This window comes from Vigna umbellata, chromosome 10, assembly GCF_029865625.1.
Source record: "Vigna umbellata cultivar VRB3 chromosome 10, Vumbellata_1.0, whole genome shotgun sequence".
NCBI classification, from domain to species: domain Eukaryota; kingdom Viridiplantae; phylum Streptophyta; class Magnoliopsida; order Fabales; family Fabaceae; genus Vigna; species Vigna umbellata.
In genome coordinates, this window is record NC_142174.1 from 6,867,358 (window position 1) to 6,893,369 (window position 26,012).

At 36.2% G+C, this 26,012-nt stretch overlaps 2 protein-coding genes across 2 annotated transcripts; one reads left to right on the plus strand and one right to left on the minus strand.

The window, feature by feature from the left end:
* The first annotated feature begins 14,351 nt into the window (after nt 1-14,351).
* On the plus strand, nt 14,352-16,264 carry LOC148191764 (uncharacterized). Its single transcript, XM_088099952.1, has 2 exons — nt 14,352-15,669; nt 15,849-16,264. The coding sequence occupies exons 1-2, from the start codon at nt 14,352-14,354 to the stop codon at nt 16,262-16,264; spliced, it is 1,734 nt and encodes a 577-aa protein (XP_087956078.1).
* A 6,140-nt stretch (nt 16,265-22,404) lies between these two features.
* LOC124822509 (alpha carbonic anhydrase 1, chloroplastic) lies at nt 22,405-25,397 on the minus strand. Its single transcript, XM_047294518.2, has 6 exons — nt 25,251-25,397; nt 24,934-25,142; nt 24,639-24,745; nt 23,017-23,122; nt 22,762-22,926; nt 22,405-22,680 (listed from the first exon to the last, which is right to left on the minus strand). Exons 1-6 carry the CDS (start codon nt 25,312-25,314, stop codon nt 22,531-22,533), a joined length of 801 nt encoding a protein of 266 aa, XP_047150474.2. The 5' UTR covers nt 25,315-25,397; the 3' UTR covers nt 22,405-22,530.
* Nucleotides 25,398-26,012: the final 615 nt, after the last annotated feature.

A 26,012-nucleotide genomic window follows, 5' to 3' on the forward strand; every position in this document is an offset into this window, starting at 1 on the left:
TTATTTTGATTTCATGTCCCCCACAATTGTTAACCCCACACCCCCTATGTTTTATTTTATCGTGGTTTGATTGTGTTTGTTACATCTTAATTGTTACATTAATAGATCAAGGTTCAAAAGCCGAACGGCTTGAATACAAAAATAACGAGCGTAACACCAGAATAGGAATTTAACTTTAACGAACGGTTTTACAAAATCCTAACCGAACGTTCATAACAATGCTGAAAGACTAAGAAAAGGAAGCCTAGCGAGCGCTCTAAGGCTCGGCTTTAACTTCTACTTCAACCAGATTAGCATCTTCCAAATTTTCTTCTTCCAGCATTTCTTCAAGAGACGCACCACCATCTGCTCACATCCACACGGATGATCATTGCAATGACAGGACGAACGTACATGACAGTAGACAACACAAGGAAAAACGAAAGGGTAAGCTTATAATATTTAATTCATACATTCGACATATACATTCAACATTTCAATACACACATACAGCATACAACTTAACATAACGTAACATAGAAATTTATATATACTAGACCGACCGTCCGGACTGTATGAACCGTGTAGCTACAGGCGTCCTTGCACCCGAGTGGTGTAGTAACTGGGATACACTCAACAGCTGCCACTCGAGGTTAGTCCGTTCTTACGTCGCCCATGTTAACTTATGGACTAAGGACCTCCTGCCATTCCCACACATGAACTACTCTCCTCTACGTGAAGATGAGTATCACGGAATATCATGATGGACCATGCCAGCATTAGCATAACCACAGTCATACTTTACCAAATTCCATAATCAACATATATGAGACGTTCCTCCCTGGAACGCTCGTCCAAAATCCAATATCATATAATCGCTCCATATGGCGTTCACACTTTAATTTATCATAATTCATCATCTTTTACATCTTTAGATTTAAGAGCATAAAATGACGAACGTTCAGTCCTCTGAAGAATTAGGACGAACGTCCAAGTAAGCTACGGGATGGACGAACGTGACCATCTGGTTGGTCAGTTAAATGAACTGACTCGATTGGAGGTGTGCTGATACTTAGAAAAATTTCGTGATAAAGACGTGGACCAGATCCAATGTAAAACGGAGAGTCAAGAATACTTAGAATTTTTCTTTGAAGAAGTTTGCATACGGAAACCGATGCCAGAAATTGAACGAACGTAAAGAAGATGAATACTTTTGAAATTTAACGAACGCTAGTTTATCCGAGTGTTTATTCAATAATACGAGCGCTTGGTATGTGACCGAGCACCGATTAGGACGAATGCTAGGTAGATGACCGAGCATCAATTTGTGACGAACGCTTCGGTATAAGACCGAGCGTTATTTAGGACGAACGCTTCGGTATAAGACCGAGCGCTATTTAGGACGAACGCTTCGGTATAAGACCGAGCGCTATTTAGAACGAACGTTTCGGTATAAGACCGAACGTTACGTATTTTAAAGTTTAAAATATTTATATACAGCTGAGCTGAACCGAACGCTCAGACATTTAAATGGGGACGCTCGTTCTCGAGCGGAGTTCTTCCCAAATGAAAGAATTCCATTCTAAGTTATTTTCGGGGAAAACCGAACGGTATAAGACCGTACGATGACGAGCGTAATTTATCATAGGAAGAATTATCATATCCATATTTTTTACAACCATCTTAATTTTAACATTTTTCATACGATTCATACTTTGTAACTTCACATCCAATATTAATTTATAGACTTTATAGAGTTCATCACATTCATAACTCATACTTACAGTAATCATCCATACGTATCAAACCAACATGCAGTTCAACCAATTCAGGAAAACATATACATATCAGTGATCGTTTCTAACAGTTCAAACAGCATACTTTTCATACATCCAAATCAAATCATACAACATGCAAGTATAAATTAAACATATAAGCTTCCCTTACCCGGATTTGTAAGCAACTTTATCCTAAGTGCAAGATTGGTGGCTTCGTTCAACTAACGTTTTGCTACCCTCAGTATCACTTTACTCTTTCAAAACAAATCTAGCCACAATAAAATCACAGGACTTAGAATACACTCTTGCATGCAGCCAAAACGCAGTTTTTCAAGAAACCCTAGAACGAACTACTAAAGGAGACTTACCAGTTTCAACCTTTGAAACTGTTCGGTCCAGTTGGTAGCTTGTAGTTGGGCGAACGTTCCTACGGTGCTGCAAGTTGATCGGAGAAGAGGCGTGAGATTTACAGTAGAGAGAAGTTGGGAGTTCTAGAGAGAAGTTGGAGAAGATGAAGGGTTGAGTTTCGTGAGGAAGAAGGTGAATGCAGAGAGTGAGAGAAAGTGGTTTTCAGAGAAATCATTTTCTTTCCCCACGTCAAACGGTCATGCACCCTCAGACTGCCACCTGTACCCCACTACTGATTTCCGAAAGTTCTAAAACGACACTTGGCAGGCGTGTGTCAGTGTGTGCGTGCGTTTTTCTGTGCAGGCAGAGAGTATGTAAGTGGGTTTTAATTGTCTGAGTAGTGACGTGGACTGCACTGCAGGTGGGTTTTAATGCTTTAAAAAATTGATTTGACTTGAGTTGCAGTGTTAATTATCTAGGGTCTCACATTAAGTCTCGGACTCATTTGATGATTAGATTTTTCATAATAATTATAAATATTTATTATCTTGTCAAATCTCAAATTTGCTTGATAATTAAATAAAAAAAATTGAAAATATTTTTCTTACAATTAAATATAAATATATTGTATGATTTGTCTTTGTCATCTAAATTTTTCATAATAAAAAATCATAAAGAAAATACAAAACCCTCAAAAATCACAGAAAAAATAATTTTATCTTCCATATGTGTTTTGTATCTAGCTCTTGTCCACTTTGTGACACTTTTTTTATAAAAAACCAGAAACACCAAAAAAATCATAAAACTTCTAAAAACAAAAAAATATCAACCTGTTTTTCAAATGGCAATCTCGGTCAAAACTACGTTATTTTTGATTTTTCATCAAAAGTGAAGATAAATAGGAGCAAGGCTAGTCCTTGCTAGGTTTACCTCCCAAAAATCTAAAATTTTCCTCAATCCTTTTCCAAATCAATTTCTCAAACATCTTTCCAAAATTATTTTCTAAAGAACTACGTACCCCTGATTGTTAGAGCAGCTGCAATGGAATGATTAGCGTGGATAACAAACCACGACGGGTGGAGGGGGGGGTTGAATTGGTTTTAATAATAAAGTGTGCTTTTTTAAATTTCTTCTCAGTTTTACTTACTAAGCATATAATAAAAATTAATAACAAGAGTAAGGTTGAGAGAAATTTGCACAGATGATTTTATCCTAGTTCGGATCTTACCAGTCCTACGTCCAGTCGCTTATCTCAAACCAAGATAAACACTTCACTAATCACAAAATGATTACAAATTACAATCACAAAGAAACAATTTGTACAAGTTTAGAAACCACCTCTCTTGATACTACAAGAGATGAACTTGCACCTCCTTTGAGTCTTCACAAAGGATGAATAACTTCCTCCGAATACTTCACGAAGGATGAACCTCTTCCAAACACTTCCTTAGTTGCACCAAGGATGAACCAGTTATTCCTCTATCACCGTAGTAGCACTTCAACAGCTTCGCAGACAAGAGTTTCCTTAGCTGAGCAAGAGTACACACAATTCTTAATGATTTCAGAGATCTAGAGCACAAGGAAAGAGTTGATGTTGAAGGAAAATAAGAGCCTATTTATAGACTCAAACAAATACTCTTTCGTTCTTCGTTTCCCGCCATCAAAATATAAAATATAAAAGTTAAATATGATTTTAGTATTTAAATTTATATGTAAAATTGAATAGTTGCTTTAATTTAGAGAAACCAGTTTTTTATATTTTTACTAACACGTGTTATATATAAATAATTCAAATATTAATTTAAAATATAATATTTAACATGTAAAACCAATTTTGCCTGAATAAAATGATGAAAAATTCCAATTTTGCATAAATAAATGTTGTACAATAATATATATATATATATATATATATATATATATATATATATATATATATATATATATATATATATATATATATATATATATATATATAATCTTTATGGGCCAGATCCTATTGATATTAGAGAGTATCCTATCTACGGATATTTAATACAGCATATTATAAATATATACCAGTTTGACTCTCTCTATAGTAATTAATTGTATTAATTTAGTTGGGACTTGCGACTTGCACAGAGAGAGACACGTGGACATGTAAATGTTGGATAATTTTCTTAAAACGTTACATGTGATATACATATATATATATTATATATATATATATATATATATATATATATATATATATATATATATATATATATATATATAATTTTTTATATTAGTTTTCAATTTAATCCATTTAGAAATCGATTTATTCAAATTTAACTCGTAATAAGTTGAGTTAGTTTATTAATTAACTAAATTTAATTTAATTATGTATTATTTTGTATTTTAATATTATTAATTAATATTTTTTTAGATCTCGATATTTGATAATTTATTTTGACAATATTTTGATAACGAATTGTCATAACCAGTAAAATCCACGCACGTATCGTTTTAGTGGAGTTCACGTGTCAAGAGGGGGGCTCCAGATGACGGACGTCAGGTGTCAAGCGAAGAGGATCCGGAAATCAGTTAGTGGAAAGCAGGTGCCGACAGATGAGGGGACGTTCGTTTTGACGTGGGAAGCAAAACTTGGATTTTCAGAAAATCTACTCCACTCTCTGCATGCACCCTCTTTTCAAATTTCTGAAGAATCTCATTCTCTCCTCCTTCTCTCTACATCCTCTTCATCTTCTCTCTAAGACCACACACACTTTTCCTTTTTCGATCTCCGTTCAGCCACCGTAGAAGCACTTCCAGCGTCAAGAGCTTCCAAATAAACCGTTCGATTTGTGAAGCTGAGCTGGTAAGTCTTTCTTTTCACCCAGTCGTTCATTTCCTAAACATGCAAACTCAGTTCTGGGTTCCTGTGTTGATCACCATTCTCAAAATGAGTGGTTCTGATAGTGTTGGGTTGTCACTTTGTGTAGTTGGAATTGTCGAGCGTTGACGGTAGGGAAACCGGTAGTGGTGAAATTGTATTCTGCCTCTGGAAATGTTCGTTCACGCTCAGAGGTAAGGGAAGCTTATTTAATTTAATTTGTATGTTTATTGTGTTGTATGAACGATCGTTAATTGACTGAAATGAATATAATGCATGATGGTTGATATGTTTGGATTGTATGAACGTTCGGTTATTTAATGATTGGAAATGAAATATGATTGTGCTATGTTCTGATGTATGAAAATGGACCATGATATTAATATATGAAAGTATGAAGATATATGTTTAGAAATTTAATTGAGACAAATGATTACGATATGAAACTTATATATGAAAGAGTACTTTGTCACCGAATGGTCATCGACCGTTTGGTATTTCAATAATAAATTTGATTAGACTTGGATTCTTTCATTTGGGAAGAATCTTAGTTGAGGATGATCGTCTTCGTTTCTAAATACTGTGCATAAGCGATCGTATGAGTAGTGCTTGGTCTCATACCAAGCGATCGTCTGAGTATTGCTTGGTCTCATACCAAGCGATCGTCTGAGTATTGCTTGGTCTTATACAAAGCGATCGTCTACGTATTGCTTGGTCTTATACCAAGCGATCGTCTGAATAATTCTTGGTCTTATACCAAGCGATCGTCTCATTCCTTTTATAATATATCTTGATGAAAATAGTGTTCGTCCAACGTCAATAGAATTTCCCTCTAACGTGTTCGGTCATTGACTGATGATATGTTTCTTTATGTGAATTCTTTTAAGTATGGTTCTTTAAAAATCTTGACGTGTCTGAATTATTGGTTCCGGCCTAGAGCCTTAGTAATTGATATGGTCTTTTCGATGTTCGGTTAGAACTCACAAGAGTCAGTTCATCTAAAAATTGGCTCACCTTTTAAGTAACGATCGTTCGTTCTGGTCGTTTATGCTTATATGATTGAACTCGGCTTCTTTCTCAAACCGATAGTAATCCTCTCGGTTTTAATCTATTATGGAACTGGAGACCTCTCGGTCTCGCTCCAAGTGTTAATTCTAGTTCTGAGTCAGCATTTAACGTTCGGTATTGAGTATCCTTAATAACCTTTGAACCAAGAAGAAATTTAGATGATTGTTAATGAAAGATGAATTTGAGGAGATGATACTGAAAGATGAAGAAAATATGAGATGAATTATTGAATTTATAAAGTATGATTGTGGGCATGCTAAGTTGGTTGTTCATCCTGATGTTCCGTGGGTACTTGTCTTCACGTAGAAGAGGGTAGGTCATGTGTGGGAACGGCAGGAGGTCCTAGTCCTTAGGGGTACTTTGGACAAATAGGGCTAACCTCGGGTGGCAGTTGTTGAGGGCATCCCAGTTACTACATCACCCAGGTGCACGAACGCCTGTAGCTACGCAGATTTCATACGGTCCGGACAGTCAGTCTAGTAATAGGCTTTGTGTGAACGAACTATGAATTATCTTGTTTTAATGATTTTGTGAAATGTACGTTTATGCATGATTTAAATTACATAAGCTTACCCTGTGTTTTCTTGTGTTGTCTGGTTTTGTACGTCCGTCCTTGTCATTGCAATGATCATCCGTGTGGATGTGAGCAGAAGGAGACGAGCTCCTGGAAGAGGCGCTGGAAGAAGAAAATTTGGAAGAAATTGAAGTGAAGACCGAACAGTAGGACGTTCGATCAATAGTCTAGTTATAGTAAGGTGGTCGTTCGATCAATAGTCTAGTTATAGTAAGGTGGTCGTTCGATCACCTTCTCTTTTGATTTTATTTGACCGTTCGGTATAAACTTTTGTAAACCGTTCGGTCAGGTTTGCTTATCCTGTGCAGTTTTAGTTGTAATCATTCTGTAAGGCCGTTCGGCCATGAGCGTACGCTCGACTCTAGTATAAGACTGATCTGGTTTATTAACTAATGTGATTATTCTATTATATAGTTTTAGACTATATTTTTGGGATGTTACACGAATGAACATGAGTCAAAATGTTATTGAATCGTTTTAAATAATATTTTATTCAAAAAAGTTAGCGTGCAAGAGTTAATGAATTTAGTATCCAAAAATACCCCTCCTATTTTTGTTTTCATTCTTCCTTCATTGTGCATTTTCGTTTGCAATTTCTGTGTGCGCTTTTTCTCCTTCTCTCTCACGAAGCAAGCATAAAGGGTCATCTTCTCCGACGAGACAATCCGGCAAGACTTCGGTGAAGCAATGGAAAGCTCTGGTGACAAAGTATTTCCTTTCTCCTTTGCATTTTCTGTTTCCCATTTCCCATTTCCCCTTTCCCCTTTCCCTTTTTTCTCTTACTTCATTTTCATTTATCCTTTGGTGTTTTTGATGTACCCATTTTCATTTTGAGTTCGCCCTTTGGTTATTGTTTTAATTTTTTCATGCAGTTAATTTGTTTATGGATTCAATGGAAGATTGACCCCGGAACATAGGACCGTTATTGGAAATACACCATTCATATTCGTCGGTCGTGGAGAAAAGCTCATTAGTTGGTGGAAGGATGGGGTGGGTTGTCGCGACAACGACATGCTATTGTGGAAGAGGAAGCCATTTGCTTTTAATTAGCGCATTCTGCCATTGGGGATTTGTTAGGGTTTAAGGTTTTGGAAGGACGAAGAAATTTTGAAGGGTTTAGATATGTCAGAGAAAGTGGGAGAGAGAAACAATTGTGACGACGTAGAGTGTTGGGAAACAAAACAGGGTTTTATTCTGTAATCGATTACCTAGCATTCTGTAATCGATTACCTAGCATTCTATAATCGATTACCTAGCATTCTGTAATCAATTACCTAGCATTCGTAATTGATTACGATTGTTTTTTTTAGGATTGAGTGTTGGTGTCTAAAAAAAGAATTTTGTCATTGGAAAGATTTTTAGTCTATTTTCTAATAGAAAAAGAATCACATCTGTCAACATCCAATTTTGTCCGGATAATTTGTTATAAAAATATAAAAAATAAAAAATAAAACATTGTATATAAGTAAAAAAAATTAGACAAGTAATAAATAATTTTTTTTCTCTTTGGTTTCTTCTTTCCCAATCTTTTCCTACTCACATTCAACCCACACTTCACGTTGACAAATATTTCTTTCTTTCTTTCTTTTATCTCTCGATATACTTGCACCTAGTAATAGAAGCTAATAGTATCACACTCAACATTTTGTTGGGTTCTACGAATAATTCAATAATCCTACCCCGCCATTTTATTTTCACCTTCATTTGAATAATACTCCACCAATTACACTACACCTTGGTTTTTCTCCCATTTTGTTCTTATGTTAATAATTGGCCTACTGGCCCCTCTTTGTAACATTTTCCAGCAACCTTCCAATGATATACACAAACAAATTTTCCTACCAACCCACTACATCACAAGCCAATCAAAATGACCGACATTTTACATATCTAACACTCTTTTCTCTACAAAAAAGAAGCTCTTGAATCCATGACAAGGGGGAACCTTTCAAGTCTGATTAGAATCCTCCTCTTTAGCTTTCCCTCTGAACTAATGGTCACAAATAGAACAATTCCTACTACGTACCAAGGTCATCACAATGAAGAACATGAGGGAAACCCGTCATCCATTCTAGCATATCCGAGAAATTGAAAATAGGTCTTCTAAAACCAAACCCAATTGCTTTCAACCTCTTTCCTCCTCTGCACTCTCCATATTCCTTACATCATTCAGCAAACCATCTTCAAAATGTTTCATCCACAAGTTTGATTTCCATCATCATAATCAAACACTGAAATCCTTTCACAACTCGTTTCTTCAAAATTGAGTTGCACCTAACTCAGAGGTCAAATGAAAGCCCTTTTAGTCTAGAATCTGATCCAAAAAGTTTCATTGCATTTAGAGTTCTATGGAAAAAGATATGAGCACAATAGTGAGCTGAGGTCAATGCCAGAAACGGAATTGCAAAGCCTGATTTTGAAATCATATTGCACCTAACTCATATGTCCAAAACATTTTGAAATCATAATGCAACTAACTCGGATGTCCAAAAAATATGTGTGAGTATTCAAATGAAAGCCCTTTGAGTCTAGATTCTAACCCAAAAGGTTTTATTGCATTTAGAGTTCTATGGAAAAATATATGAGCACAACAGTGAGCCAAGTCAGTGCCAGAAACGGAACTGCAAAGCCGGATTTCGAAATTATACTACACCAAACTCAGATGTCCAAAAAATATGTGAGTATTCGATTGAAAGCACTTTGAGTCTAGATTCTAACCCAAAAAGTTTCATTGTATTTGGAGTTTGTGGAGAAAGTTATCAATAAAACATTGAGCAATGGTTAGTGGAAAGGAGAGGCTCATGAAGCTGTGAGAATGGAAGTGTTGAAGCCAATTCGTTGTGCATCCCCGATTTCAGTCTCTTCCTTCATTGGTTGGACCAAACACTTCGTCACCCCTGGTTTATTATGTTTTCACTTATTATCTTTGGATTTTATTTTTATTTATTTTCAGTTCATGTCCCCCACAATTATTAACCCCACACCCCTATGTTTTATTTTGTTGTGGTTTGATTGTGTTTGTTGCATCTTAATTGTTCATATGCACACACATCTTAATTTTTCGTATGAATATTTATCTTAATTGTTCACATGCACACTCATCTTAATTGTCCACATGCACACATCTTATTTGCTAGTTGTACACTCTCAAATTGTTCATTATGTCATTTATGCATAGTAGTGAATCTTGTTAATTTTTTAAACTTTCTTATTATTTTTGGTTATCATGTCTCGAACTCACTTGATAATTGTATTTTTCATAATAATTAAAAATATTTATTATCATATCAAGTTTCGGATTTGCTTGATAATTAAATAAAAAAAATTGAAAATATTTTTCTTACAAATAAATGTAAATATTTGTGTGATTTGTCTTTGTCATCTTAATTTTTCATAATAAAAAGTACAAAACCCTCAAAAATCACAGAAAAAATAATTTTATTTTCCATCTGTGTCTTGTATCTAGCTCTTGTCCACGTTGTGACACTTTTTTATAAAAAATCAAAAATACCAAAAAAATCATAAAACTTCTAAAACAAAAAAATATCAACCTGTTTTTCAAATGGCAATCTCAGTCAGAACTACGTGATCCTTGATTTTTCATCAAAAGTGGAGATAATTTTCGTTGAGAACAACTTAGTAAAATTCAGCCGAATTTCAGTCACGACCTACTCAGTTAAATTTCGCTTGAGATCGAGTTGGCCAAATTCGGTCAAAATTTGGTTAGGCCGTCTCAATAGAATTCAATCAAATTTTGAATGGGCCGACTCAGGTGGCCTTTGGCTTGGACTGGCCCTTTTAAACTTGGACTCACACCAATCCATCTCGACCTTTTGACTTGAGCCAACCTATCTCGAAATTTTTCCCAAATTGACCTCGATCAATCCTTCTCGGCCTTTGGCTCGAGTCGACTTTTCTCGACCTTTAACATGGATGATCTATCTCAACTTTTGATACGATTTGGACTATCTCGATGGTTGGTCTGGATCTACTGAAAATTTAGATAAAAACATAAACAAGAAATCTAAATTTTCTATATTAGAAAATTGATATTAAAAGAATGATTATCTAATAAAAAAGAATATAAATATATTAAAATCTAAATTTAATAAAATGAATCTTAAATGAATTGAGTCTTTAATAAAATAGATTTTAAATATATGTGGACTAGAGAAAAAATATATGACGTGAATGGATTTTGTGGGGCACCCCTAATCACAAAACATAAATCTTCTTTCTATTTAAGAAAAAGCTAAAACCCTTCTAAAGTCCCTTCTTTGTGAAAATTTTCACCCCGGGTTGTTCCCCTATAGCTCGCCATCATTCAAGGTCTCACCTCCAGTAAAAAGCATCAACTCAATCTTGAAGAGCTGATAGTTGTGTTTGGGATCAACGAAGGCTTGGAGAAATGTGGGATTTGAAGCTTCTACTTATAACTACATATGGTATATCAAAAATTGGTGAGAATAGACTGGGCTTGAATAGTGTTAATGGAAAACTTTCACAAGCCTTCTAGCACGTTGCAAGCTCTTGAAATTATTCTTTAAAAGCTTAAATGCTCGACTTGATAAATATGTATGAACGAAAGTAATTTTTGACGTGTTATTCAGAATATATACATTGCAGCGCTTTGTAAGAACTTTTCTTAAAAATTGATCGTTTAACTTGGAAGATTCTTGTATTTAGAAAATAAAGCGCAACTACAAGTTTTTTTTTTATTTGTTTGGCATTTTTCCTTACATTAAGATAATTGTATTGATGAATATGACTTATGAGTAAAAGAAGTTTTCAATGTATCTTGTAAATATTTTTTAAGTTTTTAACACTTCTTCGTTGATTTATCATCGTCAAAATTCTTTATTAAAGTAAGATGTTTATTTTTTTTGTTAACATTTTTCTTCAAAATCTTTTTACAAATATTTTGTACGCTATTTTAATTTGTCTAATTGTTTCGAAATATAATTAAAACTTAGAAGATTAAAATATTTTAATAAGTAAAAGGTTTAATACTTTTTTAAGTTCCTAAATTTAATACAAAACTAAAATTTTTGTATGTACTAAACTTTAATATATTTCGATCTTAGTAGATTGGATATAATCTATTTAACCTCACAATATTAAAAAAGTTTAGTGTCAGACCTTGGAAATTTAACCCAAACCCCACCTGTTAAATCTCATTTATTACACCCTAAACCCTGCTCAGGTGCATTAAAAACGCACTCCCAAATTCTGCACACTGACGCCAGGTGTCAAGAATGGAAGGTTCGAAAATCAGTAGTGGAAGACAGGTGTCCGCATGAGAGGGAGCGTTCGTTTTACCTTGGGAAGAAAAATGATTTCTGAAACCATCTTTCCACTCTCTCTGCATGCACCCTTCTTCCTCCTGAAGACTGATTTTCATTTTCTCCTCCTTCTCTCTAGAAAGTTTTCCTCTTCTATCTACTGTAACTCACTACTTTCTTCTCCGATCACCATTCAGAAACCGTAGAAGAGTTCCCTGCGTCGTGAGATCCATTCTGAACCGAACAGCTTCAGAATCTAAAACTGTTTGAAAGAGTTGAGTGATCTTGAGGGTAGAAGTTGTAGTTGGGCGAACCAAGAACAATACGTTAGGACGTTTTTCACTCACGAATCCAGGTAAGGAAAGCTTATTTAATTTAATTTGTATGCTATGGAAATGTTTGAACGTTCGTTTAGTTGATTGAATGAATATGATGCATGCTGGTTGATATGTATGATGATGTTTGAGATGTATAAATGTGAATATGAGTTATCACTATGAAGTATGAATTATTAATGTGGAATTCTGTAAAGTATGTAAATTGATATTTGATATGAAGTTATAAGATATGAACTGATATGTTGAAACTTGAGTTGAAAATAGATGAAAAATATGAAAATGACATTCTCACTATGATAATGTACGTTCGTAATCGAACGGTCCACTACCGTTCGGTTTTCTAGTAAACTGTTTAAAATGGAATTCTTTCATTTGGAGAGAACTCTGGTCCAGAACGAGCGTCCTTATGTGAAATACTATGTTTGAGCGTTCGGCTCAACCTAGTGGTATCTGGATATCTGAAATAAAGTAATATATATTTATACCTTGTATTTTAAAAATAGTAATGCTCGGTTTTACACCTAGCGTTCGTAATAAGTAGCGCTCGGTCTTTTACCTAGCGTTCGTAATAAGTAACGCTCGGTCTTACACCTAGCTTTCGTAACAAGAAGCGCTCGGTTCTACACCTAGCGTCCGTCCTAAGTAGTGCTCGGTCTTATACCAAGCGCTCGCATTATTGTATAACCAACCTTGATAAAATAGTGTTCGTTCAACTGTAATAATATTTCCCTTTTTCCATGTTCGGTCATTTATTGGCATTTGACTTCCGTATGTGAATTATTCTAAAGATAGTCTTTAACACCTTGATTTTCTTCTCGCATTGGATCCGGCCTAAGGCCTCCATACTTGACTTATTCCTTAAGTATTGGTTGGAATTCAAGAGAGTTAGTTCATTTAACTGACTCACGTGGTAATTATCGTTTGTCACAGTTTGCCCTAGCTTACTCAGTCCATTTCTTAGATCTAAAAGATATTCTCTTAGTCTTCTTCTGTTCTGGACAGGAGAATCATTGGTCTCATTCTTATCGTTCGTCCTTGTTCTGAAGAGGGCTAAACGTTCGTTATTTATGTCCTTATAACTGATGATGAAAATGATAATAAAGTGGAAGATTTTAAAGGATGAATATTATATGAGATGAATAAGCGATTATGGATTTTGAACGAGCGTTCCGGGGAGGAACGACTCATCCTTTGAATATTGGAATTGGTAAAGTATGACTGTGGTTATGGTAATGCTGGCAATTCATCCTGATGTTTCGTGAGTACTCGTCCTCACGTAGAGGAGGGTAGGTCATGTGTGGGAACGGCAGGAGGTCCTAGTCCTTAGGGGTACTTTGGATAGGGTTAACCTCGGGTGGCAGCTGTTGAGTGTATCCCAGTTACTACATCACCCGGGTGCAAGAACGCCTGTAGCTACACAGATTCATACAGTCCGAACGGTCCGTCTAGAGATAGTGTTCGTATGATTATATATATATATATATATATATATATATATATATATATATATGAATATTGAACTAGATTCGTGTATTGTTTGAAATGTTTACTTTATCTGTTGATGTGTGAATTAAATTACATAAGCTTACCCTGTGTTTTCCTTGTGTTGTCTCGCCTTTGTACGTCCGTCCTGTCAATTGCAATGATCATTCGTGTGGATGTGAGCAGAAGGAGATGCCTTGTTGGAAGATATAATTGAAGGGGAGAATCTGGTAGATGTGGAAGTCAAGGCCGAGCCTTAGAGCGTCCGGTTATTCATAGATGATAGTTAGTTAATTTTGTTTTTGAACGTTCGATTATTTGGTTTTGTAAAACCGTTCGTCCCGAACTCTCGTTACTTCTGTATTATATTAATCAACTCTGTACTTAATGTCGTTCGGCTTTTGCGCGTTGATTTTTTTGTGTAAGACTGCACTGTTGAAAATGCAATGTAATTAATTCTAATTTATGGTTATTACTATATTTTGGGATGCTACATTAGTGGTATCAGAGCAGTTTTGTTCTTTTAAGGACACTGTAGGTTATGAGTGCACTGTGTTTTTGCTGTGTGCTCAACGTTCGTTTAATGAATAACTCTTGAACTCTTTAGAGTTCACTAACGATCGTTTTTCTCTGCTTCCCAGAGAAAAAATGGCACCTAGACTCCCTCCTCCACCTCAACCTTCCGAGCGCGATACGTCCGACAACACCAGGTTGTTGGAATCGGTGATAGATAGGTTACAACAGCAGAACACTACATTGATGGAACAGAACGCTACCCTAATGCAGCAGAACGAGAATGCTTTAAAGAGTTTGGAGGCCTCTCGCGCCAACTCTGAAGCTACACAGAGGCAGTTGATGGAGATCATTGCCGCTACCAGGAACACACCGGGAGCGTCCTTTTCCAACGTTACCCAACAGGCTGAGTGGAGCTTGGAGAGTTTCCTTCAGCATCACCCCGCAAAATTCAGTGGGAAATGCCTTCCTGATGAGGCAGATCAGTGGCTGCGGGACATGGATAGAATTTATAACGCTAAGAGGTGCCTGGACGAGAATCGCTTACCATTCACGGAATATCTACTGACCGGGGAAGCAAGTCACTGGTGGGCGAGTATGAGGACTATTTTGACGGACGCCCAAAGTCCCATCACATGGGAAGTATTCCGGAGCAAATTTTATGAAGAATACTTCCCAGACAGCGTCCGTTTTGCAAAGGAGGTGAAATTCCTTCAGTTGGTACAAGGTGGGATGTCTGTCTCGGAATATACCAACAAGTTCAAGCATCTCGTCCGTTTCAATACGATGGCCAGTAGTGAAGAGTGGCAGTGTAGGAAATTTGAGAACGGACTGAGGAGTGATCTGAAGGTGTTGATCTCCAGTTTATGTATTCGGTCATTTCCTGCCATGGTGGAGAGAGCCAAAGTACTGGAGAAGAATATGGCAAAGGTAGAACGACAGAAGAAGCAACAACAGGTGGTTAGGGGACCGATCGTATCCAGAGGTAATGTTAATCAGAGAAGAACACCTTACACTCATCCAAACCAACCATCAAATACAAGTGGGTCTCAAGCGCTGGTCGCTGCCAGACAATCTGGACAACAAGGAAACATTACTTGTTTCCAGTGTGGAGGACCACATTACCGTTCGTCATGTCCTCAGCTGGTGGGAGGAAAACACTGCACTCGTTGTGGAAGGAATGGACACTTGGAGAATGAGTGCAACTTTGGAGGACGAGCGGTGATGAGACCACCGAACACGGGAAGGAATCAACCAAGAGGTGGTCGAGCCCAAGCGGTTGGGCGTGTATATGCCATAACGGGCGCGGAAGCAGCCAGCTCAGGTACACTTATCATCAGCACCTGCTTAATGTATGGAATACCCTGTTGTGTACTGTATGATTCGGGGCGACCCACTCCTTCATCTCGAAGGCGTGTGTTGAAAAATTGGGATTGGCAGAGAGTGAGATGCAGTTCGACTTGGTGGTGTCAACCCCAGCGGCTGGAGAGGTTAGGACGTCTACCGTATGCATTAGATGTCCTATTGAGGTTGAGGGGCGTAGATATAAGGTGAATTTGATCTGTTTACCTCTAAAGGAGTTAGAGGTGATTTTAGGAATGGATTGGTTGGCTACCAATCGCATTCTCATAGATTGTGGTAAGAAGGAATTGGTATTTCCTGATGAAGAAGAAGAAGAGTTATCAGTGACGCTCGGTCAACTAAAAGAAGACATTATGGAGGGCGCCAGCTGTTTCCTGATAATGACGCACGAGGACAAAAAGATGGGAGAAGTGAACTTAGAACGATTGTCCAGTAGTAAACTCAGTAACGGACGATCGGTTGTGGATGAATTCCCGGACGTCTTTCCGAAAGAAATACCTGGACTTTCCCCTCCTCGCGAAGTCGAATTCACCATTGATTTGGTGACGACCGCAGCACCCATCTCCGTTCAACCTTATCGTATGTCGCCTGCGGAGTTAGCTGAACTTAAGAAGCAGATTGAAGAGTTGATGGACAAGCAGTTTATCAGGCCGAGCGTATCACCCTGGGAGCGCCTGTTCTCTTAGTGAAGAAGAAAGATGGCAGCTCTAGACTTTGCATTGACTACAGACAATTAAACAAGCTGACCATCAAGAATAAGTACCCATTGCCAAGGATAGATGATTTGTTGGATCAACTGCATGGGGCCACAGTATTCTCGAAGATTGATTTGCGGTCGGGATATCATCAAATCAGAGTTAAGGAGGAAGACATCCAGAAGACTGCTTTCAGATCTCGTTACGGACATTACGAATATGTAGTGATGTCGTTCGGTGTGACGAATGCACCAGCAATCTTCATGGATTATATGAACCGCATTTTTAGGCCATACTTGGACAAGTTTGTGGTCGTCTTCATCGATGATATCCTCATCTACTCCAAGACCCAGGACGAACATGAGGAGCACCTGAGAATTGTACTTGGCATATTAAGGGAAAAGGAGTTGTACGCCAAGTTATCAAAATGTGAGTTCTGGATGAAGGAAGTTCAATTCTTGGGGCACGTGGTGTCGGTTGGAGGTATCTCTGTAGACCCAGCTAAGGTACGAGCGGTACTGGAATGGGAGAGTCCACGTTCGGTCACGGAGATCAGAAGCTTTGTAGGACTCGCGGGTTACTATCGGCGTTTTATTGAAGGATTTGCTAAGATAGTAGCTCTGTTAACTTAGTTGACCAGGAAAGATCAACCGTTCGCCTGGACCGATCGGTGTGAAGAAAGCTTTCAAGAGCTGAAGCACAAGTTGACGAGCGCTCTAGTTCTAATTATTCCGGACACAGCCAAACCGTTCGAGGTATACTACGACGCTTCTCACCAAGGTTTGGGTTGTGTGCTAATGCAAGAGAAGAGAGCGGTCGCGTACACTTCTCGTCAACTGAAGATTCACGAGAGAAACTACCCAATGCACGACCTGGAGTTGGCAGCGGTCGTTTTCGCACTGAAGATTTGGAGGCATTACTTGTACGGATCCACATTCCAAGTCTTCAGTGATCACAAGAGCCTCAAGTATTTATTTGATCAGAAGGAGTTGAACATGAGGCAGAGACGTTGGCTGGAGTTCTTAAAGGATTATGATTTTGAACTGCTTTATCATCCGGGAAAGGCTAATGTAGTGGCGGATGCATTAAGCAGAAAAGCAGTTCATGTCTCGATTATGATGGTGAAAGAACTCAGTCTGGTTGAAAGCTTTAGAGATTTAAGGTTGTAGTTCGAGTTGGAACCGAACAGCATCAAATGTTGTAACCTTAGAATATTCAGTAATATTTTTGACCGGATCAAGATGAAGCAACGGGAGGACGAAGACCTGGTGAAGATTTTGAATACACTCGGTTCAGATCAAGCTAAGGAATCCAACACTGGAACGGACGGTCTATTACGCTATATGGGTAGGACGTGCGTTCCAAACGATGGAGATCTAAAGAGGATTATCTTGGAGGAAGGGCATCACAATCGTCTTAGCATACACCCTGGTATGACTAAGATGTATCAAGATCTCCGGAAATCCTTTTGGTGGCCTGGAATGAAGAATGATGTCGCTCGTTTTGTGGCATCATGTCTAACATGTCAACGTGCGAAGGCGGAACACCAGAGATCGGGTGGTTTACTTCAGCAGTTGGAAATTCCTGAATGGAAGTGGGACAACGTCTCCATGGATTTCGTGACCCACTTACCACGCACGGTTAGAAATCATGACTCAATTTGGGTGATCGTGGATCGACTAACGAAGAGCGCTCACTTCCTGGCAGTCAACTTGAAGATGTCGATGACCAACCTAGCCAAGTTGTATATCAGAGAGATCGTTCGTTTGCATGGAGTGCCTTCGAGCATCATTTCTGACCGAGACACGAGATTCACATCTCGGTTTTGGCAATCTTTGCAAGGCGAATTGGGAAGCAGACTGCAGATGAGCTCAACTTATCACCCTCAGACGGACGGCCAGTCTGAAAGGACCATCCAGACGCTCAAAGACTTACTGAGGACGTGCGTCCTAGATCACTTAGGTGCTTGGGATGAAGTCTTACCGCTAGTGGAATTCACTTACAACAACAGCTTTCAGTCTAGCATCGGAATGGCGCCGTTTGAAGCTCTCTATGGGAGAAAGTGCCGAACACCACTTTGTTGGTTCCAAGAAGGAGAGAAGGTGTTAACTGGACCCGAGCTCATCCAGCAAACGACTGAGAAGGTGAAACTAATACAAGAGAGGTTGAAGACGTCACTTAGCAGGCATAAGTCCTATGCGGATAAGAGAAGAAGACCTTTGGAGTTCGCCTCGGGAGATCATGTCTTCCTTAGACTCAATCCAATCATTGGAGTGGGCAGAGCCGTTCGTCCAAAGAAGTTATCCCCCAAGTTTGTTGGGCCTTATCAAATTTTGAGAAAGATCGGACCAGTGGCGTACGAGTTGGCCTTACCTCCTCAACTGTCAAACCTTCACCCAATCTTCCATGTTTCCCAACTCCGGAAGTACATAGCCAACCCCTCTCACATACTAGAGTTGGAAGACGTTCCACTTCGTCAAGACCGAACGCTGGAGTTGTAACCAGTCCGTGTGGACGATAGCCGCACCAAATACTACAAAGGAAAAGGCGTTCGTTTAGTGAAAATGGTGTGGGACGAAAAGACTGGTGACTCTACATGGGAAGTGGAGGATGCTATGAGGGACTTGTATCCTCACCTATTTCCGGGTAAGATTTAATTTTCGAGGACGAAAATTTTTGTAGTTAGGGGGAATGTCAGACCTTGGAAATTTAACCCAAACCCCACCTGTTAAATCTCATTTATTATACCCTAAACCCTGCTCAGGTGCATTAAAAACGCACTCCCAAATTTTGCACACTGACGCCAGGTGTCAAGAATGGAAGGTTCGAAAATCAGTAGTGGAAGACAGGTGTCCGCATGAGAGGGAACGTTCGTTTTACCTTGGGAAGAAAAATGATTTCTGAAACCTTCTTTCCACTCTCTCTCTGCATGCACCCTTCTTCCTCCTGAAGACTGATTTTCATTTTCTCCTCCTTCTCTCTAGAAAGTTTTCCTCTTCTATCTACTGTAACTCACTACTTTCTTCTCCGATCACCATTCAGAAACCGTAGAAGAGTTCCCTGCGTCGTGAGATCCATTCTGAACCGAACAGCTTCAGAATCTAAAACTGTTTGAAAGAGTTGAGTGATCTTGAGGGTAGAAGTTGTAGTTGGGCGAACCAAGAACAATACGTTAGGACGTTTTTCACTCACGAATCCAGGTAAGGGAAGCTTATTTAATTTAATTTGTATGCTATGGAAATGTTTGAACGTTCGTTTAGTTGATTGAATGAATATGATGCATGCTGGTTGATATGTATGATGATGTTTGAGATGTATAAATGTGAATATGAGTTATCACTATGAAGTATGAATTATTAATGTGGAATTCTGTAAAGTATGTAAATTGATATTTGATATGAAGTTATAAGATATGAACTGATATGTTGAAACTTGAGTTGAAAATAGATGAAAAATATGAAAATGACATTCTCACTATGATAATGTACGTTCGTAATCGAACGGTCCACTACCGTTCGGCTTTCTAGTAAACTGTTTAAAATGGAATTCTTTCATTTGGAGAGAACTCTGGTCCAGAACGAGCGTCCTTATGTGAAATACTATGTTTGAGCGTTCGGCTCAACCTAGTGGTATCTGGATATCTGAAATAAAGTAATATATATTTATACCTTGTATTTTAAAAATAGTAATGCTCGGTTTTACACCTAGCGTTCGTAATAAGTAGCGCTCGGTCTTTTACCTAGCGTTCGTAATAAGTAACGCTCGGTCTTACACCTAGCTTTCGTAACAAGAAGCGCTCGGTTCTACACCTAGCGTCCGTCCTAAGTAGTGCTCGGTCTTATACCAAGCGCTCGCATTATTGTATAACCAACCTTGATAAAATAGCGTTCGTTCAACTGTAATAATATTTCCCTTTTTCCATGTTCGGTCATTTATTGGCATTTGACTTCCGTATGTGAATTATTCTAAAGATAGTCTTTAACACCTTGATTTTCTTCTCGCATTGGATCCGGCCTAAGGCCTCCATACTTGACTTATTCCTTAAGTATTGGTTGGAATTCAAGAGAGTTAGTTCATTTAACTGACTCACGTGGTAATTACCGTTTGTCATAGTTTGCCCTAGCTTACTCAGTCCATTTCTTAGATCTAAAAGATATTCTCTTAGTCTTCTTCTGTTCTGAACAGGAGAATCATTGGTCTCATTCTTATCGTTCGTCCTCGTTCTGAAGAGGGCTAAACGTTCGTTATTTATGTCCTTATAACTGATGATGAAAATGATAATAAAGTGGAAGATTTTAAAGGATGAATATTATATGAGATGAATAAGCGATTATGGATTTTGAACGAGCGTTCCGGGGAGGAACGACTCATGCTTTGAATATTGGAATTGGTAAAGTATGACTGTGGTTATGCTAATGCTGGCAATTCATCCTGATGTTCCGTGAGTACTCGTCCTCACGTAGAGGAGGGTAGGTCATGTGTGGGAACGGCAGGAGGTCCTAGTCCTTAGGAGTACTTTGGATAGGGCTAACCTCGGGTGGCAGCTGTTGAGTGTATCCCAGTTACTACATCACCCGGGTGCAAGAACGCCTGTAGCTACACAGATTCATACAGTCCGGACGGTCCGTCTAGAGATAGTGTTCGTATGATTATATATATATATATATATATATATATATATATATATATATATATATATATATATATATATATATATATATATATATATATATATATATATATGAAGATTGAACTAGATTCGTGTATTGTTTGAAATGTTTACTTTATCTGTTGATGTGTGAATTAAATTACATAAGCTTACCCTGTGTTTTCCTTGTGTTGTCTCGTCTTTGTACGTCCGTCCTGTCAATTGCAATGATCATCCGTGTGGATGTGAGCAGAAGGAGATGCCTTGTTGGAAGATATAATTGAATGGGATAATCTGGTAGATGTGGAAGTCAAGGCCGAGCCTTAGAGCGTCCGGTTATTCATAGATGATTCGGTTATTTGGTTTTGTAAAACCGTTCGTCCCGAACTCTCGTTACTTCTGTATTATTGTAATCAACTCTGTACTTAATGCCGTTCGGCTTTTGCGCGTTGATTTTTTTGTGTAAGACTACACTGTTAAAAATGCAATGTAATTAATTCTAGTTTATGGTTATTACTATATTTTTGGATGTTAGATTTAGTATTAAATAACTAATATTTAAGTTGAAATGTGTCAACATAAAATATTTAAATTTTTTAACAAAAAAAAAATATCAGTATGAAACGGTAACCAGAAACGTCAATTTACACAAAAAGATTTAATGCAGGTTGATTGAAAAAATTATATTCATTTTTAAAGTTGAAAAATCAAATTATATCAAATTTTTTATAAAAACAAATTCTAATTCCACATGTTTAAAAACTAAAATATATTTAACTATTAATAAAAAGTAATGAATGAGATATAAATAATCATAACATGAAGAATTAAACATGTTCCCTTAATATATTATATCTTAAACGTAAATATTTCGATATAATATATTTTATCTATATAATTTTAAGTCGTATATACATTCAAATTAAAAGCTAAAAAAAATAGTTCACAAACTATTTATTTTATATTTTATAAAAGCATAAAAAAATTACAGAAAACAAAATGAAGTAAGCATAAGATATGGTCCAAACATTATTTTAGTAGCTGATCAAACCTAATATTGTATTATCTATGGTAAAACATTTTGTATGACGCATGATACACGAAGCATTTATTTAGAGTTGAATATCTTTTTAATTTTTAAATTTTGATGTGAAATTAAAGTTTGTTTATGTTTCAAAGGTCTATAAACTTCAAAATATAAATAAATATATCATTTAAACTCAATTGAGTTAATCTTTTTATATGTAAAATGATATTTTAAGTTGTCTTTGAACTGTTTACACTATTTGATTCGTTTACATGTTGAAACTCCTACATCGATTAAAGATAAGGTTAATTTATAATATATAAGTGATGTACAAACCTCACCTTACAAATCAATTTTGTGGGGTTGAATTAGACTTAAATCCACTTTCTAATATACCACTCAAATATTATTTTAAAATATTTGATTAATATGTAAAAAACGAACTGACAGGTTGGATGAAGAAAACTATATGCATTTATTTTTAGAGTTTGATGTCAAAATACATCAAAGTTTATGATAAAAACGGATTTTAATTTTGCATCCAACTTTAGAGATTAGAAATATTTATGATACTGAGTGGTGTTACATGAGTCCCATGGTGGTTGTTTTAGGGTGGTAATACATCTCTATTTTACGTCCATTAATCTGCTGAAGAGGCCTTGCATTGTGTTTAAACTGTGGGTTCAATGGTGCCTTGAGGAGGTTGAGTTGTTGGGTGGATAGTGTCCTCAACTGCATACATAATCACACATTTGGTTTTTGTTTTGTGTATATATTTCCACCAAAGGAAAGCATATATATAAGATTAGTTACCTTTCCAAGAATGGTCCAAATGACACCCTCTTTGCATGGTGGAGTGGTGAGAGAGCCAACATATCTATAATACCTTCTTCTGCTGCTTCTATTTATTTCTTCTAAATCAAAGCTCCCAATTGCAATTTCCTTCTTATTACCTAACTCAACCAACTTCTCTTCAAACTGTATCCAAGCACCACCACATATTATTTTTCACTTTTTCATTTGAACCACATCATTTTAGAAATAAAGTGAATGTGACTTGCACTGTACCTGGGATATCAGAGGATCTGGATCACCTAATCTGTAAAGCACTGCCACAACTGCTATGTTCTTTATATCTTCGGTCAAGTGGACTAGATGGAGCTCTGCGTCATGTCTATAATGGATCCCAAAATTATTTAATCAAATAATCTATTTAAATTTCATAATTTATTTTATTTCCTTATTCACTTCAATATAATATTTTATTATTACAACAAGATTGTATTATTTATAAAATGCTTTGTTATTGTTGTATAATTTTCCTTTACAGAATTTGATTCAAAGATTGGTCACTGACTCTATTAAATTGAAAAAACTCCTTTTAGCACCTTTTAATAAGATTATAAAATCGTGGATAGAATTCGTTAAATAAAAAATGACATATTTACCAATTTTATAAAATAAGAAAGGATTAAATACAATTGTAATCTTTAAACTTAAACACAGAATTAGAATTCGTCTTATCCCAAACTTGAACACGTTAATTAGTTTTTAAAGCTGATATTTGAATTAAAATGTGTTAAATTATAAACAACTCGATTATTTTCTTTTTTGAAAACTATTTTATTTTTTTAATCAATAACTTGATGGGTAGGCTTTCAGGAGATAATTTTTTTATCTTAATTTAATTAACATCCCTAATCACGCACCCAACTCATTAGGAAATGGAAATTAAGTGAAGAGTTCTTTGATGAGTGGTTATGGGAGTAAACCCCCACCTTGTAGAAAAACTCTAAAAAATCATGGTAAAATAATTGTTATTGAAAGTTTCGTAATTAAATAGCTTACAAAGATAGTTGTACAATCTTCAAGAGTTATTTATGTGTGACGAACCAACAGTTTTTCTCATTAAAGAGACATGTATTAAGCTTGGAAAATTTTAAGCTAATTTGACATTCAAAAAGTTTGTATTAAATATATTTGTCTTTTCCGAAAGATTCAAATAGAAAACAAAATCACAATATAAGAATATATTTTCTCTATACTTTAGTCGGTGTCTCGCAGCTCAGTTAGAAATTGACATGCATTGTGGTAGAATAACTTTTTTCTTTTGAATTTCGTTAATATGTAAAATAAAGTTATAAAATAGGGTAAATAATTGGTTTAGTGGATTAAATATTGACATATATTATTTTTAATATAATATACAAAATATTATTATTAAAAACACTAATTGAATTCATTTTATTTGATCTCCATCAATGTATAAGATAATTGAACATCTGATTGAAATATATCAGTACATATTATAATAAACTATTAATAGAGTTTTAAAAAAAACTTATTGGTCTATGGTAAACTTTTTTTCTATTATACTAAAAATGAAATATATCAGTACATATTATAATAAACCTAGTATTTATCCTAAAAAAATATGCATTGTGCAACTTTATAAAGCTGCGTATGCAAAAGGTTCTTACCCAATTATTTGGTATCAAAACTTTTTACTAAAGTGATCTTGTAACACTTAGATTGGTTCGAGAAAAAACGATAAGGTTTGCAAAGCAAATTCTTCGAGAAAGCGTAATCATTTTAAAAAGTGGTACGTTGGAAAAACACTAAAATTCTTATTCTTAATTTTTAAAACATCATATGTATCCGAAATCATTTTTGGGTGCGTGTAAACTTACATACGACCATTTGCCTTGTGCTCTGATGGCGAATGCCAGTGCAGTTGTTTCAAGGAGTAGTTTTTTCCATTTATGTTAATGTCTCCTACTTTCCCTTCGAAGTGAACCTATAAATGAAAATATACACATATTAGTTCATACAAAAATTCCTTAAAAACCTTATATAGTAAGTGTAACAGTGATATGTTTTATCGTGTTAAAAAGTAAATTTTAAATTTAATTTAATTTTATAAAATCGATTTATAAGATCAGATTTATCAATATTAAAACAAAATTTGATAGTTGAAGAACAAACCCCAATATTAAATTCGTTGTTAACCAACGTGGCATTGGCAAGGAGATAATTTGTTGCAATATTCTTCAACTCCTTGTTCATGAAAATATCAGTTTTGATAAGTTCCACAGGACTCTGTGCTTTCCCATTTGAGCAGGCTGCATAAGATGGACTCAATCTTCCCCAGTTCGCAGGTCCATTTGGACCACTATAACTAAAATTAACCGAAACTAATGAAAAAAGAAAAATTCATGTAAGCAATCATTACAGCAAAGTTTTATCTCGACAGTTTTCAGAATAAGCAGAGCAAATGAAAGCAATGATAAAGGAAATCTTACTGTAATCTGCAGAAGTGCATAGAGCCAAAGCAGCAATGGAAATGATAGCGAAGTGAAGCCTCATGGTGATTGAGAATAGCAAGCTACCTGTGTCTGCTTTGATATGAGAGTCTTTGTTTTATTCCTTAGCTTTATATATTTGTAACAGTATAATTACAAATATAAATTAATATAATTATGGATATATAATATAATTGACCTGCAACATGTTGGGTTGTGTTGTGTGCCACATATGTATTAATGCTGCTATGAACTCGTGGACCAATTGGTGATTTATTTTATGGAATAAATGAGTGGAGAAACCATTCCTTTCTCAGCACATGAAAGATTCTGTTTTTTTCTAATTTCAGAGGGATTTCTTTTCTTTCTTTTATGCTTTCTGTGAACCACAATTAAAGGGAACCAATTCTATCATTTTGGTTCACTGTATCAAAATGTTACAAGTTAAAGGATAAATTATATGAGACCTTCTATATATTATATACATTCATTACATTAATCACTTTGTAAGCATTTTATAAAATCTTAAATCCAAAGTTGAGAATACAATGCCAAGATGGACGTTGTTGACGTTGATTAACAATGGGTTCGTTAATTTTGGAGTAGTTTGTAATTTTTTTCTATGGAAATTTTGTAATTTTCTTAGTTTGTCTTTTAGGTTTAGTTCTTGTTTTCATCCAAACCAAGGTGCTTAACTGTTTGGAGGAATTCTCAATGCGCATAGTGCACATACTGAGTCCATTGAAAACACATTATAACAGC

Bases quoted from the DNA above. Each gene is read 5' to 3' on its own strand.
- LOC124822509 (XM_047294518.2), bottom strand. From the start codon at position 25,314: ATGAGGCTTCACTTCGCTATCATTTCCATTGCTGCTTTGGCTCTATGC. The intron at 24,746-24,933 runs GTTTGTTCTTCA...TTTCATTTATAG, and splicing joins ACAACGAATTTAATATTGGG to GTTCACTTCGAAGGGAAAGT. The intron at 23,123-24,638 runs GTAAGTTTACAC...GATCCATTATAG, and splicing joins CACAAGGCAAATGGTCGTAT to ACATGACGCAGAGCTCCATC.
- LOC148191764 (XM_088099952.1), top strand. From the start codon at position 14,352: ATGGCACCTAGACTCCCTCCTCCACCTCAACCTTCCGAGCGCGATACG. The intron at 15,670-15,848 runs GTTCGACTTGGT...GCATTCTCATAG, and splicing joins TTGGCAGAGAGTGAGATGCA to ATTGTGGTAAGAAGGAATTG.